General features: G+C 29.4%; 1 protein-coding gene across 1 annotated transcript in view; it reads left to right on the top strand.

The window, feature by feature from the left end:
• The window catches only part of LOC142317932 (uncharacterized), a 47,201-nt gene that overhangs the window by 8,828 nt on the left and 19,381 nt on the right, over nt 1–18,992 (top strand). The window contains exons 3-6 of the mRNA XM_075354470.1: nt 445–555; nt 2,057–2,146; nt 15,110–15,199; nt 18,383–18,586. Of these exons, the coding sequence (XP_075210585.1) occupies nt 445–555; nt 2,057–2,146; nt 15,110–15,199; nt 18,383–18,586 (495 nt within the window). The remainder of the gene's footprint in view (nt 1–444; nt 556–2,056; nt 2,147–15,109; nt 15,200–18,382; nt 18,587–18,992) is intronic.

The following is an 18,992-nucleotide window of genomic DNA, read 5'->3' as shown; positions in this document are numbered from 1 at the left end:
GTATCGGCTATATATCCAACACTACCGTAGACGCTAATATCCTGCGTTTAGATGCCCTGGGACCTCCGACATTGGCCAATAGCCTCATCAGTGTTGAGAACATTCGCTCCGCCTTCGTGGCCACCTAAAATAGATTTATCATTGTTTTTGTTAGCTTATTTTAAAAAAACTTTGGAATCATTACATAAAGATTCCTCAACTTTAACAGTATAATTAAAAAATAAATCTCGACTTAGAGTGTTACAAATATTTTGTTCTTAAATATATCTTAATAATAAAGTAGATCCATGTTGTTTTTGAAGCTTATGGAAGTTTTTCTCAATAATAATTGTGTAAATTCTCAGTAGAGAACTGCTTCAAAAATTACATTTTTTATAAATATTTTTGGTAGATGAGTATCAACAATATTGTTAATATGTTTCATTTTTTTGTTTTTTATTACAGCAAGATTTACTACAGCTGAAAGAGGAACTACTTGATATCGAAAAAGATCATTTAGCAATTGAAGACACCAACTTGAATAAGACAGAAAATTTAGAAGTTAAAAATGAAGTGGTAAGTAAGGCTATTAGATTCTGCATACAGTGAAAACACCAATTGTCCAGATGAACCTTTGCAAGGCCAGATCTGGATAATTGGGTAAAAATTTACTTTAATAAGTTTTAATACATATATGTTTTTGCTAAATGAATTGAAAAAAGTTAAATTAAAAAAACCAGTAAAATTAAGATCGATAAAAAAAAAATCCCTATTGAAGTGAAGATTTATTTGAAAAAATTGAAATTACAAGTTAAACACAGAGAGAGAATCTTCTAAGAGGGCCTACCTTTTTTGGAAATGACTATGATAAATTTCAACAATTTTCTGTCTGAATTGAAGAGGATTGTACGTCTCACCACTTTTCTTATGTAAACTATGAGCATTGAATACAGTGATATTGAAAAGTTGGCAGAACTGCTTTTATATCGCCCGTTTTGTCTTTTTCTTTTGAATGGATATGCGCTCAGCATTTGATCCACCTTATCAACTCAGTCTATAAAGATATAATCGTTGACAACATTTGGAACTATTGTCTTCTTTCCTTTCCATACTACTTTTACGCCATTTATGTTAAGTCATCAAACCCAAGACATCTCGTTTATCTTCCCACTTCAACATCATTTTACCCTCCTTATCACACATTGAATGAATTTCATTTTTATTTAATTTTAAAATAGATTTATATTGTGTTTGAAGCTTATGGGTTTTTTCTTATTAATAATTGCGATAATAAGTTCACTAGAGGACTGCTATGAAAATTACATTATTGTATAAGTATTTTTGGTATGTGATAGTCAACAATATTATTAATACATAGTTGCGATTCATCAGCAAAAATTCCGATATCATGATCCATATCAAATCCCGGTCAGGCATGACATTTTTCATGTTATAAAATTCCATTTCCATGCTCCACACAAGCTTCATGCTTATGTGATGATATAAAAAATAAATATTATTTGCAATCAGACTCATATAATAAATGCTGAATATTACAGAATTAATATTTTTATTATCTGGGAAGTATTTATGAGAAATAAGATTAGAATTCAGAAAAATTTTAGGTAACATTTTCTCTCATGTTCATGATAAATGATATTTATCACGATAAAAAATTTCAACAAAAGCAATATTAATACAGTCAGTAAGGTTAGAAAAAACTAAATCATAAGAATTACAGCAACAGTTTAACAAATTGATTGTAAAAGATTACAATTTGTAAAAAACAATACCACCTTACAATTTGTGAGTAGCACCATTTTTGATAAAATTTAGCAAAAGAAACATTTTCTGGAATAAAACTTGGCACATTAAAGGCAACTAATAATAATAATTATTTTTATGTAACTGTAATAATAATAATAATAATTATGTGGCTATAATAAATTGTAGCTGCACTATTTATGTGTGTGGTAAGCGAATTAGATAAATAATTTATTTTTATTTTATAAATTTCAGAATAAATCATGAACATAATTACTTATAGCATTAATTTATTGTTTTTTTTTTATTACAGCAAATAAATTTAGATAATGAAAAACGATCCCTATCAATTGAAGACACCAGCTTAGTTAAATCAGAAAATTTAGAAGTTGAAAATGATATGGTAAGAGTGTTAGATTTTGTATATAGTGGCACACCAATTATCCAGATGGACCCTTGCAAGGCCAAATCTGGATAATTGAAAAGGGTAATTTAAAAAAGTTTGTGGTATATACTTACCGCACATATCATTCTATATTTAATGAGTAACACACTAAGTAAAAAAAATAAAAAATAAAAGTAAACATATTTCACTAAAATTAAGAAGAAACTTTGAGCATATGTACAATGTAAGAAAAGAGAGATTTAGTAATATGGTACAACAAATACAGTGTGTAGAATGTAGAAAAATACTTTTACAAAGGCCAGTATATATATATATATATATATATATATATATATATATATATATATATATATATATATATATATATATATATATATATATGGTTTGTTAAATGAATTACAAAACTGTAGTTTAAAAACCCAGTATATTATACTGGGTTTTTAAACTACAGTTTTGTAGCCATTCTCTGCTTAAATGGGTATTTTTCTTATCAATCTTTATTAAAAATACCCATTTAAGCAGAGAATGTTTCAAATAATGTATTAGTTTTTTTTTAGTTTCCTTGTCTGGATTTAAGCAGTCCAGCTAGTTGGACATTTGGAAAATTGGTGTCCCGCTGTATTATGTTTTATTATTATTATGTAAATTTTGGATTACAAAATTTTAGTTCATTTATTAACTCGTACATATTATTTCTGATTATTCCCCTTCAGGAGGGAGCGTGAACTTGAGTCAATCATTGCTTTACTTCTTTTTTGTTTTCAAAATCTCTTCCATTCAGTATGTTTCTTCTTTCCCTCTGTCCATCTTCTTCCTATTGTTTCTCTTTTTTTCTTGTTCGGTTTTGTAATTTCATCTCTAAATTTCCTTCTGTCCTTTGAAATCTTCTTCTGAGATGTTGAGTCGTTCCAGGTCATCTTGTGTTTCTTTCGTTCAAATCGACTTTAATTTACTTACATTGACGATGTTGGAAATTTTCTTAGCAAGTCTATCTTCACTCATCCTGTATAAGTATCATATATATTTTTGCTAAATGAATTGCAAAAAGGTCGATTGAAAAATCCAGCAAAATAAACATAAATAAAAAATTTCCTGTTGAAGTGAACATTTATTCTTTCAAATAATGTATTTTTTTTTAAATTTCTTAATTTGGATTTAAGCAGTCCAGTTTGTCAGATATCTCGAAAATCGGCATCCTACTGTATTGTTTTTCATTATTATGGCCTTGCGTGTAAATTTTGGATTCCATGCAGTTCATTTGTGAACTTGTATATATTAATTATTTAGCAGGTTAAACTTTTATTACTCCATTTTTTTTCTCTGTACATAAATGTCTATATGTACAATATAATATTCTTTCAGCCTCTGCAAAGCACAGAATTAGAGAAACACTCTTACCTCTAATTTCTTACTTCAAAATGCTTTCAGGCCTAAGCTCATCCTCAGTGATAACTTTTATAAATTCTTTAACTGTTCACAATTTATATAATAACTATTAGCTTTTTACATTGTGTAAAAATTGTTTGTTTAAAATAAAAATTAATTAAACAAATTTTAAACTTCTAAAAATATTTTAAATGCTTTTAAAGATTTTTTATTTGTAACAAATATTTTTTCAGTCAATAATGAAAAAGTATTACAATAATTATTAATTTATCATATCTTATCTTTGCATACAAACTTAATTTTAATAAAAGTGTCTCCATCAAATTCTGTTTGCAGATTTATAAGGCTGAATTCATGTTTACATATATATATATATATATATATATATATATATATATATATATTCATCTTCAATATTTATTTTTTCAACTATTTTCAAATTTCCTTCGAAACTAAATAATAATCAAAATTATTATACAATTGTCAGCAACATTTGAGAAACCTATTATTCTATTTTTAAATGATTTAAAATGTTCATTAAATCTATCTTTAAATGATCTATTTGTTTTATATATATTTTCATAATTGTTCTATATTTAACTTTATAAATACCAGAAGACCCACGTGTATTTTTTACTTTTTCATTATTATAAAATTTTTAATGTTTTATTATATGATTATCAGGTTTGTATTTTTTATTTGTATATGCATCAATTTAGTTTTCTATAATTTTATTTGTATAAGAGTATTTTACGTAAACATTTCACTATTTTTATGGGTAATTATGTAGTAATATTTGTATTACTGAATAATTCTGGATTATATTTTTAATATCAGTTAATGACGTATGATATCCGTTTTTTTATAGCTGTATTCTTTATACTAAAATTACAAAATTCCCATTTGTCGTTTATGTATTTTATTGCTCTGTTTATCATGTACTTAAAAATATTAACCTTCTGAGACCAAATATGATTAGAATTCCTATTTATAATAATTTCATTTCAGGTAGGTTTTTTATATAATTCAGTTATTATTTGATTGTTTTTATTTTAATATTTACATCTAAATAATTAATTTTCTGTTATGTTCCATTTCATATGTAAAATATAAAGTTTTATGATCTGAATTTAATTTATTTAATATTACTTCATCAACATTATTTATAACTGGTTCATATATAACTAAAACATCATCCACGAGTCTGACCCACAATAAAATTTTGTATACGTGATTTATGCCATATACTGTTCTATTATCAAATTCCTGCCGATAAATTTCTGACATTAAAGCAGATAAGGGAAATCCCTTGGGTAAAATATTTTCTCATATGTAACAGGTTCCAATAAATTCAAAGTAATTCTGCTTACACTTGTTTCTAATTGTTAAATATTTATAAATTTTTTGTCTTCACCTGCTTTTATTAACTTATTTTCTATTGAGATTGTGTAATCAATGGGTTTATCCGGGTACATATTAGTTATATGTAAGCTAGTAATTATAGTTTTAATAATTTTTATAAACTTTATTTAATTTATTAATTCATACCTGTTTTTTATATTATATTTATATTCTAAATTTATCTTTGATCTAATTGCTTTATCAATAATTTTAGTAATAATATAACTTGGGGCTGTTTTGAAATTAATTAATGGTCTTGTTGGTATACCTTCCTTATGTAATTTTGGGAAAACTGTAAGTTTTGGGGTGTAAGGTGTATGAGGATAATCTGATATATTTTAATTTATTATTATTATTAAATATTTCCTTGTATTTAACTATGGAATCTTTTTTTAATTTTTAAAACTTTATTGTTGGGTCATTATTTTTTTTAAAACCATTTCATTTATTTATTCATTGTATTTCTCAATTGAAATAACGGGAGTTTTTGTTTTATCGTATTCTTCCGGTATTTATAAAATTAAATCCAACAACTTGAAAAAGATTAGTTATTGTGTAATTGTAAACAGTTTAAGAATTTATAAAAGATATCACTGAGAATGGGCTTAGGCCTGAAAGCATTTTGATGAAGTAAAAGATTAAAGGTGAGTGTTTCTCTAATTCTGTGAATTGCGAAGGCTATTGTATATATATATATATATATATATACGGGTGTAACATTTAGGATCAGACTTTTTAACTTTTCTCCAAAATAACGTCTTTTAACAAAAGTCAGATTGAGCCTTCATGGGTTGTGCTTGGAGGTATCCCGAACAAATAGGAGAAATTTGTCTGGTGAACTGAATCTAAAAAAACTTCATAGCTTCATTTATCATCAAATCACACCTCACTAGATCACATTTAGAGTTGTAACACGGAATCTAGTTTGACAGATGACCACTTGAGAGGCATCACTGAAAGGTCTTTAAGAAATACTCCACCTGCTGAACCAAGCAACACCAGAGTTTAGAAAAGGCAGCATTTGGATATGGTGGGCTGCCACTTAGAAGATAACATGTAACTGGAAGCATTGGAATGCCCTAACACTACACACACGAATAAGCAAAATACAAAGTCCAAAATCAAACCAAAGCAAATCAAATCATCTACATTTCCACACACAAAGTAAACTTGCTGCAGCAGACTGGTAAACTAAAAATAATAACTGGCTGAATGGACCAATACAAAATTCTCATCATGGGTCTGCAAGAAATAAGAAACACTGACCAGGATGCCATGGAATCTCAAGGATATAGACTCTGCAAAGGTATACCTGGAAAGAGAGTGATGAAAACGTCCCACAGTTTGGAACAGATTTTTTACTCACTCAAAATAATAAACTCCATACAAGAATTCAAGTCACAATCTCCAAGAATCTCAACACTCACACCAAATGCATCTAATAAAATCTACACTATAATAAACACCCATGCATCCACTAATAATAAAAATAATTCTCCAAAAGACTATAAAGAAACAGTAGGGTTCAGGAATCTACTTGACTTAACTATAAATAACATAACCGAAATCCATGTTAAACAATTAATTGGAAACTCAATGCCCAACTAGGCAGAGAAAGAAGACCATGACATCATTGGAAAATGGCCCGCTCAAAAGAAAACAAATGGACAGAGATTCATCGATCTCTGCAGAAACGACAACCTAATCTTGAAATCCACATATTTCAAGAGGAAACCTCAAAAAAATCAAAATCTGAAAACACCTTGATTACACTATAGGAGAATGGTAACTAGACAGTCTTTATGGATAAACAGCACCACATGGAGATATACAGTGTAAAAGTCATCTGAGGAGTAAACACTGGATCCAATCACTATGTAGTCAAAATTAAATTTGCTCCCCAAAGAAAACAACAAAATCAAGTCCTAAAACTAGAAGAAAATTGGATCCTATCCGACTGATCAAGAATGAAAATGACCAAAAAGCAACCAAAAAAATAACAATCACAAATAAACTCAAAGATCCAGTCAACAACATTAAACAAATCGCAGAAGAATTAGCCCCAATAAAATCTCGTACAAAAACATCAATGTTGGAATGGCAAATGTGTCAAAACAGTGAAAAAAAATTCTCAAAAAAACATTCATTATTATTGCTATTAATCCCAAAAATTAGAAATATCCTTCCAAAATCTAGTAAAACAAAGAAAAGAAACCACCTGACCCCTAAGGAGAATAAAGAGACTACATCATTAAGAAACACTGAAGGCAATAGAAGAAACTGGCTAACAGAAATAAAGACAATGTGGAAATCCTTGTTAAATATTTTAACGATCTCCTAAATTGCAATGAACCAACAAAATTCGTAAACTTTAACACCAACACCACCAGAAAACATCAACCCTCCCGTAATAAAAGTAGTTTACCAAGCACTGGGTGAGATGAAGAATTACAAAGCAGTAGGAGAAGATCGTACTTTTCGAAAGATCTGAAAACATGCAGGACGATGAACAAAAATTGTCCTTCATCAACAGTTTGTCAACATCTGGATCAAAGAAGAACTACCAGAACAGTGGACGAGAGCCCTCATCCATTAGGGCAAAACAGACCCTAACAATTACAGGGAAGTCTCACTCCTAGACACAACATATAAAATTCTTTCAAGAATCATCCTCAACAAGAGCAAACCACAACTAGAAAAAAAACCAGGAGAATACAAGGGAGGTTTCAGAGCCTGGAGGAGCTGCCCAGACCACGTCTTGAGTTTCAAGCTAATAATGGATTACAAGAGGATGTGGTCATAACGTTTGTAGATTTCAAGAAAGCTTATGTGACTGCATCCCTACTAAAAATTCTAAGACACCTTGAACTACTATCAAATTATAAACGATAAAACTGACCCTTACAAACAGTATCAAAGGTAAAATTCAGAGGTGAGCTCTCAGAACTTTTTGAGATCAAAACAGGACTGTGCCAAGGCAATGAGTTCTCACCACTATTGTTCAACTGTGCTCTAGAAATGGCAATGAGGGAATGGCTCAAGCTCAAAACGGTTTCTCCCAAAAGTTAAAATGGGTGGAAAAATTGAAACAAACAAAACATTACAAATAAAATTGGACCGAAAATTTAGTAACCCAATTTAAATACCTTGGAGAAATAGTAACAAACAATCTAAACGAAAAATCCTTTATCTCAATAAGAAGAAAAAACTAGCTGAAGCTCAAAAATTAACCTGGTACACTTGAAATAAAAATGCCTATCAATAAATACAAAAATAAGATACTAAAACACAGTTATAAAACCATAAACCACTTATTCAGCAAACACTCTTCCACCTGAACGAACAATCAAAGGCAGACAGATTCCAGAAGATCGAAAGAAAAATTGGAAGAACTTGCATGGATAAAAAGTATCAGAAAGATGGGCAGTGGTGGAGTGTGCCAAACAAAGTCGTGTACAAAGACTTAGAATCCATCACTGATATCATGCGTAAGAGGAGATTAGGATTCTTTTGACATAATCATGAGGATGCAATATTCAAAACTTCGGAAACTGCTAATGCAGTACAATCTCGACTCGGAAAATACAAAGGCAGGATGCAGATGATTCAGAGAAATAAGATAGGATCTGAAGGAAATTGGCATTACATCAGTAGACGCCACAGGTGAGATAAAATTAAATGAGAGAATCATGAACAAAAACACTCATAAGATAAAACCTCACTACACAAACATTTTCAACACTAGAAAGGGCACAAAGATCGAAATGTATGAAAAAGTAATGGGAGGACCACAAGGCCCAAACAGTCCCATCAAAGAGACATGCATAACAGACTGACTAAAATGATCCTATGCGGTCATAAAAGATAATAATAATAATAATAATATATATATTTAGCCCACCAGGCTGATCTAGTGTTCAACTCATCACAAAAAAGTTGTTTTAACAGCTGATTTTCAAAGTCGAAAGTTCTCAGGTTCAAATCCTAGTAAAAGTCAGTTGTTTTTATACAGATTTAAAAACTTAACAGTGAATACCTGTGTACTCTGGTGGTTGGGGTTTAATTAACCATATGTCTCAGGAATGGATGATCTGAGTCTCTACCAGACTAAACAAAGTGTAGTCTGATACATATCATTATCTCATTGAGCCATGGTGAAATAAGTTTACATGATGATGACTAAAAGTTTACATGATGTGAATAAAAGGATGTGAATCTTCTTTGTATATTTTTCTCATCTTACCGTGAAAACTATTAAATTATTTTCCATGGAAATAGTTCATAAATATTTATGAATTTAGGCAATCAGAGTTCAAGATCACAGAATAACAACATACATTCATGTTGCCAGTTCACAGAGTTATTATTATATTTCAGTTTAAAACTAGTTATAAAAATTTTTTTTTAAAATGAATTTTAATGTTTTTGAAATATGAAGATGTTTGCCTTCTTAGTGTGGAAATTTGTAAAACAAGGGGCAGCACAAATACCAACATCACATTCATAACAGTAATATCATGATTCCTTTCTTATGTTATTTGCATAACAAATAACACATCTTGTAGGTGCAATTTTTATTCTGTATCGGGAATATACGACAGGAAATGTCATTCTCAGAGTATGAGAGAATCATCTCCTACAGAGAGCCTACATTTTTTGGGAATGACTTTGATGAATTTCAACATTTTGTTCAATATATAGGGGGTTTTCTGAATTGAAGAGGAGTGTACTGGACTGTAAGGTTTCTAAAAGTGTAAATAATTATTTATTCATTTCAGTTTTGTATTTATTGGTTGCAGCCCCAAAAAATGTTCATGTTTCTTATTTTAAAATTATATTTAGGGAAAACAAAAAATAATATAAATTTAGAGTTTTGATTTCATAAATGTAATATTTTCTAATTTTAATTTTCAAAACCATTACCACATTTTTTTCAATTAGGTTATCCTGAGCAATTACTTGATTAACTTTAATCTGTTTTATACTTTAATATAACAGTAGGTATGCTTAGGATGAGGAAAATCAAGATCTAAATGTCAGAAAGCTGTTTTGGACGATAGCTGACCCATGCAGGGTTAAAGTCCACACTGCATTATCAGTACTGTAGTTAATTAGCTCTCAGTTTTATGATTTACTAAGACCTGTTCAGATGCTAATCCAGTCTATGGAGAGAGGTTAAGGTTAGAGTTGAAGTTAAGGTTAGATTTTTGTGTAGTTTTGTGAAGTTACGGATAAATTTCCAAAGTATGGCAATACTTAACACTCTTGTAGGAGACAACTATTAAGATTAGTTTATAATTTAACCGTAAAAGTGTAACTTGTCTCCACAGAATAGATTGTCATCTTAATTGGTCACCATAACTAACAAAACTTGTTAGCTAATTGACTAGAATACTAATATTACAGCTAAGACTTTGACCTTGCACGGTTCATAGCTGTCCAGACCTGTTCTCTGTCATTTAGATCTTTTATTTTTCTGATCCTAAGCATATACATTGTGGTATATTAAAGTATGAAAAAATTGAAGGCGGGGTCAATCCATTTGAAATATCCCAGAAAAAAACATAAGTTGGTTGCTTGACCGATTCAAAAAAAAATTGAAACTTACCCACTTGTTTCCTACATGTCTCAGGACCTTAAAACTATATTTTTTTATTTAAGCAGATTACCTGTGGCGATCATTTTTGTTACGGTGCACACACCCATTTTTGCGATTATAAGGGTTTATGTAAAGAATCATAAATAAAGAACTTTTAGTCCTGAAAGAATGTAACAAAAAGGATTATATATTTTTTCAAGGTAAAAGATTGGTCCAGTGGTTTATTTACCTATCTCTCTTCTTTCTGTGAGAAAATTACCAAAAATGTTGTAATGAAATACTGTGAAATTTCACTTTTGTTAACTTTTTTCAAGAGGCAGGGATGGTATACACAGTCTGGATTAGTTATCCAGGTATATGTTAGTAGTTTTACCATAAATAATATTAATGGTGATATACTTACCCCTAAATTTTTATGAATTTTTGAAAACAAATCTTTAAAAAAATCAAATTTTGGATTCAAATAACTTTGAATGGAGGTCTGGTGATAAAAATCTCAAATTTCCACAACTTGCAATGTTTTGTAGATGTTTATGGCAAATAAAAAAGTGTCTATGTGTTGTACTAATAAAAGTTAAACCTTCTCAAATACCATGAAAAACTTGTTAAAAGTGATACCATTTTGACTAATTAAATAAGTGCTCCAAACGGGGTTTCTTGTCTTCTTTGCACTTTACAGTTTTTATGTATTTCTTTTTATATTTAGCTCCTATGTCGTTGAAGTTGATGATTATCACAACAGAATTGTCCATGCAGGTGACTGAATTTTGACAAAAACATTTTCATGCTCTATCCACCCTGTTCCAAGCCTTCTTTGTCCCTTTGTAGTTTCTCCTTCTACTGATCCTATCCATGCGGTTGTCGAAGATGCTGCTTCCTGTAACCAATATGTCCTATTCTTAACGATTTCTTTTCTTTTATCTACTGTTTGCATAATTACTTTTGGTTTGTTAATCGTGTTCATTATTTTCTCATACCTCTCTATCCATCCATCTTACATTTTCAGTATCTACATCTAAAAAGGCTCAATCCAGTCCCTCTCTCTGTTCCTCATCGTCCATGCTACACTTGAATGTAATTAAAGTCCATGTAGTTGAATGTAATTAAAAGTCATGACAACTCAAATTTTAAAAACATTGGTTAAAGAACATGGTGTACAATAAAGTAGAAAAATTATCAAAATTGTAGCTCCAGCCTTTTTAGTGTTTTTAGTCAATGGAGTCATATGTAATTTATAATTTTCTGTTTAAAAGTACATTAGTCGGTTGCTTTAAACTTTCTGCCCTAGTTTTTTTTTTAAGTTTGATTTTGTTTCATGTGAAGCAACTAAAGTACGTCTGGGCACAGTCATGGTAATGTTCCCTGATAGTTTTGATGTCCATTGTACATAAATTTCTGTGGTAAAAATAATTGAGCTGCTTGTGTGTGGCTGATTATCACCTTTATTTCAGTGGTAATATCATGTTTATGTAACACTTGTGTATATTTGTTGCGTGAAGAAAATATTGCAAAACCTCTTCTCTTTCATTCTTGAGAATGACTACTGCCATTTTTATTAGTGATGTGTCTAATGTCAGGTCTTGCATTAATCATTCACTTGATATATATATATATATAAACACTATAATTCACTTATAAGTTACACAAATAAATATAAATAAAAATTTCAATATATGAAATGTTTTACAGTTTTCAGCGAGTTTGTTGTTTTCATTATAAATACTTAAATTTTAACTTAGAGTGTATTTATTTTTGAAAATAATGGATGTTCTGATGTTTTACCAGACTGATTGATATGTACTGCCACATTGGCCAAAAAGATACTGTTCACTACAATAATGTGCCGGTACAGATGTCTGTGGTAGTAGTTGCAAAACTCAATGATAATTTACACTTTGACAATAACATGTGGAAGCATGTGCTGTATTCACCTTACTTAGCTTCAATTAATTACTTCCTCCTCCCAAATCTGAAGAAATGGCTCATTGGACAAAGATTCATTTGTAATGATGCAAAGCTGAGATAACTGCTTATTTCGCAGAGTTGGACAAATCACATCACTGGAAATATAAAAAAAGTTGGAAAATCTGGGTAAATGAATCAAATTGCAAGAGAATTAAGTTGAAAGTTTAAAAAAAATTCTTCAAAACCTTCCTGAACAACCCCCATATTTGTTTTAAATTGACTTATAAAATCAATTTTCTCAAAATTAAATCTGTGATTAATGTGTTTGCTATTTTTTATATTTTTTATTTGTTTATTAATGCTTTAACAAATAACACTGACAGACAAAAAAAAATTTTAATGTTTCTTTAAGTGTAATACCATTTCTTGAAATGGTTTGTTGTGTACATTACAGATCTGTAAATACAATTTTTCTATTACCGTTGGTTTTAAATAAATTACGCTTCAAAAAAAATTAAGGGAAAATATAGTTAAAATCTGTAAAATTTATAATTTTGCATGGCCATACCTATTTTAGAATGATTTCCCTGCTTTTGTTTTATAAATTCCCTCAGGCACAACCCAAATTAATGTCCAACAGTAATCGGCTAGCATGTTAGTATTGAATTTCTCTTTACAGCGGCTTTCCATCACCGAAATATATTGATGAAAACATTCACCGTGTTCATCACTTACATCTCTGAGGTTGTCTGGGAAAAATCCGATGTGAGTGGAGGAAATGTATTTTCAACGACATATTACAACTCAAAGCTCTATATGAAGTAAGAAGTTGACAACAATATCGTGGTAATTGTCAGAGTTTTGTTTGCCGAGAAAATTTTTGTAATCGTCTTTAAATGAAACCCAAGCTGCACATTCTACATTAGTTAACATTGAGTTAAATACATCATCTTTGATTGACTCTCTTATTTGAGGACCAACAAATATTCCTTCTTTAATTTTTCCTTCTTACATTCGGAAATTTCTGCCTGATGTATAAAAATCCACGACTATACTTTTACAAAGTCCTAGCTTGATAATGAGAGGAGGTAAGAATATTTTATTGGATTCAACTAAGGGCCCGTGAATAATATTTTTCCTATTTGGAGTTAAGTTGTTTTGTTTCTTCCACTCTTTGGTAACATAATGTTTATCCCTAGCTCAGTTGTCCCATTTGCAAAGAAAACACATATAGTCTAATTGCATGTCTAACAAAATAACTATAACTTTGAAATCACCACATATGTTCCAGCTATGTTTCTTTATAATTTTTTTTTTCAAGAACATCTTTCATCAAATCATATTCTGTTTCAAATTAATACCATAAGCGATTGGTATCGAAGGATATTTGTTACCGTTGTGTTGTAGAACCACTTTTAAACTCTGCTTGGACAAATCTATGAAAATGCACCAGTCCACAGGTTTGTGATCTTTAACCAAATTATTTTCATCAATAAAGTAGAGATAATTTTTTTGTCGGCTTCGAAAGCTTAAAATGTTTGTTTTTTTTTGAAGTAAATTCCAACTTGTAGTATGATGATGATCCTAACAGTTCAGCTTGATTTTCTTATAAATTTAAATTCCACACCAAGTCATTTAATTCACTTTGTGATATTTGTATGGCTTATTGGAAGATAATTCAAAAATAAAACCATTGTTGTTTTCATCATTGCTTTCGAAACATACATTCACACGTGGCTTAGGAACTAGAATAATTTCACTGTGAGCTACAGGCTTGATTGCAGATTGTAGTGAAGGATATTTTACAGTATGTTTAGATTGTTTAGAAATTCCAGATGCACTTGTTAAACAAAAGTAACAATTGGTTACGTGATCCTTTAGTTCACGTCAAACCATAGGTACACTTAATCGCAAAGCCCTTCCATGTACCTTTCAGCTTGATCTTATATGTAAATTTTGGGATTAGATACAGTTTTCATTTCTTAACCTATATAGCCCATAGCATTTAGCCCACCAGGTTGGCCTAGTGGTTATCTTGCGGCAAATAATTTTTTACCTGCTGATTTTTGAAGTTGAAGGTTCTCAGGTTCAAATTCGAATAAAAGTTAGTTGCTTTTATACGGATTTAAAAGCTAAACTCTGGATACCGATGTACTTTGGCAGTTGAAGTTTTATTAATCATATGACTCAGGAATGGTAGACCTGAGTGTACAAGACTACACATTGTTTACATATCATTTTGATCTCATTGGGCCATGGTGGGGTTTCTTTATTGTTCACTTGTCAAACAAATTGTAACATACACTTTGAGAAAATAAAGTGTATAATATATATATATATATATATATATATAACCATTGTAATATTCTATTAATAGTAAATTCATATAAAAATAAATTAAAACAATTTTCTTATTTTTTGACCTAATTTTGTCATAATACTTGGATTTCTAACATTTTTAGCAAGACAGATTTTAATGGTATTTACTACCAAAAATATTTATTTTTATGATATGTGATCTGTATATGTGTTATTATTACTAAGTTCCAGTCAAGATAACAAAAAAAAAAAAAACATTTATTGAAAATTAATTAGTTTGTAATGTGTTTTCTTTATCTTTTTTTTAAAAAGAATCTGAGATCTTATTGAATGATGATGTTTCACCACAGGTTAATCTTAATATGAAAAGCAATGAACTTCAAATAAAAGATTTTCACACAGTGAAGACAAAAGATGGGATGGTATTTTATCCATGTCGTGTAAGTATTAGCTATGGCTATTGTAACAAACATGATTTGTCTCTTGTTAATTTCATTACTGTGTATATATTTCAATATGTTCATTTTTTAAAAAAATGTTTGTAACTGTATTTAGTTCTGTTTAATTAATAGTGATTTATTGAGATGTTTGTGAATGATAAATGGTCAATGTGTGAGAGCAAAGTGTGTTTTTGAAATTCATTGATGACTGAAATATGTGAATTTTAACCTGTTGATGGAGTTGACATTTTAGTAAGCTTTGGGTGATTTGTTGTTAATTGTATTCAGTGTTCATGTTTCAATATTTATCAGGTAGGCAGTTTAAAGTGGACCTGGTACAGACTAAACATGGTTGTGACATAAAATCTGTAAATGAAAAGAAAATAATATAAAATCTAATTTTGTGTTTACATTAGGAAGACTTAACATATCTACCACATTTTGACAAAAGATATCCGAAGTGATCACCCTGCACAGCTGATGCAGCATTGCTAAAGTAGTCATACTGAGAGTCACCTGATGCAAACTGTTGTCAATGACTTCAGTTTTTTATTATGAACATTCGCCTTCAGTTATTGATAGTGTAGGACTTGCAACTAGACAAATCGTGGTGACAAGGAAACCACTGTTCTCGAAAATTATTGCACTGAAGCATGAATAGTTTACAACAGACAATAATAGATTAGAGTAGTAATATACACCTCCAATAATAGTGCTAATAGGAGCAGTGTAAAAGATAACACTCAAATACCTGTTGTTCAAGCTCTCTCAGTTTGGTTTTTAAGTTTCTTGCCGTGTGTGGAAATATATATATATTAATTAGTGTTTCTTGCATGCGAACCACTTCATCAGATTTATTTACAAGTTTTTTTAATATATTGTTAAAAGAGTATGTGAATTTAGAAGAATTTTAAAAAATATATATTTTTATTTTATTTATTATAAAATTATACATTATAAATAATGTTTTCCAGTTTGATCATATATATACATATATGTTGTATTTTTATAATTAAAAAATCAACTTGAACAACCCAAGTACAGAATTATAAAGTAAATGAAATGACACTTACCTTAATTTTTATTCCAAAAGCACCTTTGCAGGATCCTGGATCATCAGCTGTATATAATATATTTATATAAAATTACATATCAAACATAATAAAAAATAAAAATATTGTAAATAGTTAATTTTAATATTAAAATTTCAGTGTAGTGAAAATATCAAGAAATTTAATTTAGATAATACTAGGTAAAGTTCGGACATTTTTCAGAGATTTTAAACATATAAATACAAAAGATTCCAACTTGATCAACTTTCAGACAGAATATGAAGATGACACTTATAAAAGCAGCAACAGATGGCAGCACATTTTTAGATAAAAAAAATAAATAATCATAATTTTTATAAATAGCGTGATTTAAATCCACTCAGTAATGTAAATTGGCTTTCCAGGTTCCATTGCGTAAATTTATTCTATTTATTTTAGTTTTTAAATTTAATTTGTTATTTATAGTAGTAGTAGTTATTTTATTTAAATATATTATATAAAACTGATGATGCGGGATCCCGCAAAAGTAGTTTTACAATAAAACATTAAATGTTATTTCATTTACTTGGGTTGTTAAAGTTGGTTTTTTATTATAAAAGTACAATATATTGGTACAGAAGAAGATAAACTTTTACTATAATACTATGGATACTACAATCTACAGAGTGTCTAAACTAAAATATCTATAAGTACAGCTTAATATTAAGAGAACCAGTTAACATAACTTGATAACTTTTTTTTTAAATAAACAGCAAGTCTTGCCATGTTTTAATGTAAGTTTGTCTACTTCAGTGCATGCACTTTTTGTAGCTCTTCAGATGCTTAGAGAATATTTTTTTGTTTTAAATCGTCCAAATCTCAAACTTTCCTTCGTTACAACTTTTAATGAAATCTTAAGCAAAAAAGTTAGAGAAGTGATATTTGAGAGATTTAGCTGGCCATGCAGTTGGGATTTCATCTGATCCTACATCTGGGGAAGTGTTCAGGAACATGGTAACATCTCGATATAAGTGTGGTGGCGTACCATCTTTGTGGAAACTGAATCCGGCAGGAATGTGAGGAACCGGAAAATTCTCAAACAAGTCAAGGTACATGTATCCTGTCACAGTGGGCTCCATAAAAAAAAATCAGTCTGATTACACCAGTTTTGTTCCGTCATAACTAGACATTGACTTTGGGTGTGTCCCTTTCATTTTTGATTTCAACATGGTGATTACCTCTAGCAAACTGATATCATTGGCGGCAATCATTTTGTTTACTGTGATGAAGGAGTTGTAACTTGTATTGTTGGAAACTAAGCGCTTATGACTAATGTTGTGAACAGTAGAAAGAGATATTTGCAGTCTGTAACTAGGTTGCCTAATAAAGTTAATGGGACTGGCAGTTAATGTGTCGCTTACTTGATCCATAGTCTCATCACAACTGAAACTTTTGATGATTTCTAGTCTCTTAAAGCCATACCTTGGAGTACGTTAGACTTGGATGTAGAAGAATTGATATTCCATTCAGTTTGTCCATTAACCAACGCATGCACTGAATGGTTTTTATGGGATCCACATCCTGATGGACTACAATTGCATTGGAGTCGGCTTGTCTACACATCATATGCATATTCTACTGACTTAAAAGTGTACTGTACAAGTCTTGGAGATTTATCCTATTATTTGTGTCTACTAAGAAATTAGGACTGATTTCCTAAATATTGGCCATTAGTGTTGTATACCTTTAGCCCAGACAATCTGTATATAACATTTTTTATATGTAAAGTGTGTGGGTTTGTATATCTGATCTACATGGATATAGAAGTAATAAATATATTGATTTCTTATTAATTATAAATTTGCTAACTATTTAGTTTTGTTGGTTTTTCAAAAACATCCATATGATAAAGTTTTAGCCAAGTGTATAGATATGCTATAAGATAAGTAAAGTTCGATGTTACAATAAACTTTACTTGTGGATGATTAAATAATATTCCAAACCATGTTGATATTGAATATATGTTTAAAATATACAGTTTTTTATACATATTTTGCGGCTTTTTACAAAATATAATAATGTTATTGTAATTGAAATTATTTTACATTATTTCATAATTACCTTTTAATTGTTAGTTGTTTTAATATTACAGGTTATTATCAATAAAGAAACCATCAAGGGAAGTACCAAGAATTATATAACTTGTAAGAGATGTATAAATAATTCAGTATATGATGGAATTATAAAAGAAAAATCCAGTGAATGTAAATGTGTGAATGGTGATGTAACAATAGAAAATTTAGTCAAGGGTATAAATAATGAAAATAAGTTACCTAAGCAGAAAGGAAAGAAATTGGTTTGTGAATATTGCAATGAAAGATTCAAATGTAAATGTTACTTAAAGAGCTACGTTAACGTTCTTGCTAAAGAGAAAAAAAATAAATCTAACTTTTGTCAAAATAATTTAAAAACACAACTTATTACGCATAACGTAATAAGACTTTTAATCAAAGTTCTTATTTAAAATCACATTTAAATGTTCATACTAAAGACAAAAGTTATATTTGTAACTTTTGTCAAAAGCCATTTAATCACAAAAGTTATTTAAAAAAACATCTTAATATTCATACAAAAGAGAAAAAATTTGTTTGTAAATTCTGCCAAAAGGTATTTCATTCACTTTCTTATTTAAAGATTCATATTAATTCACACACCAACGAGAAAAATTATATTTGTAACTTTTGTCAAAAGTCATTTAATCA

Source organism: Lycorma delicatula, chromosome 1, assembly GCF_047948215.1.
Source record: "Lycorma delicatula isolate Av1 chromosome 1, ASM4794821v1, whole genome shotgun sequence".
In the NCBI taxonomy this organism is placed as follows: Eukaryota; Metazoa; Arthropoda; class Insecta; order Hemiptera; family Fulgoridae; genus Lycorma; species Lycorma delicatula.
Note: the sequence above shows the minus strand (reverse complement) of the source record. Positions and strands in the feature narration are given on the sequence as shown.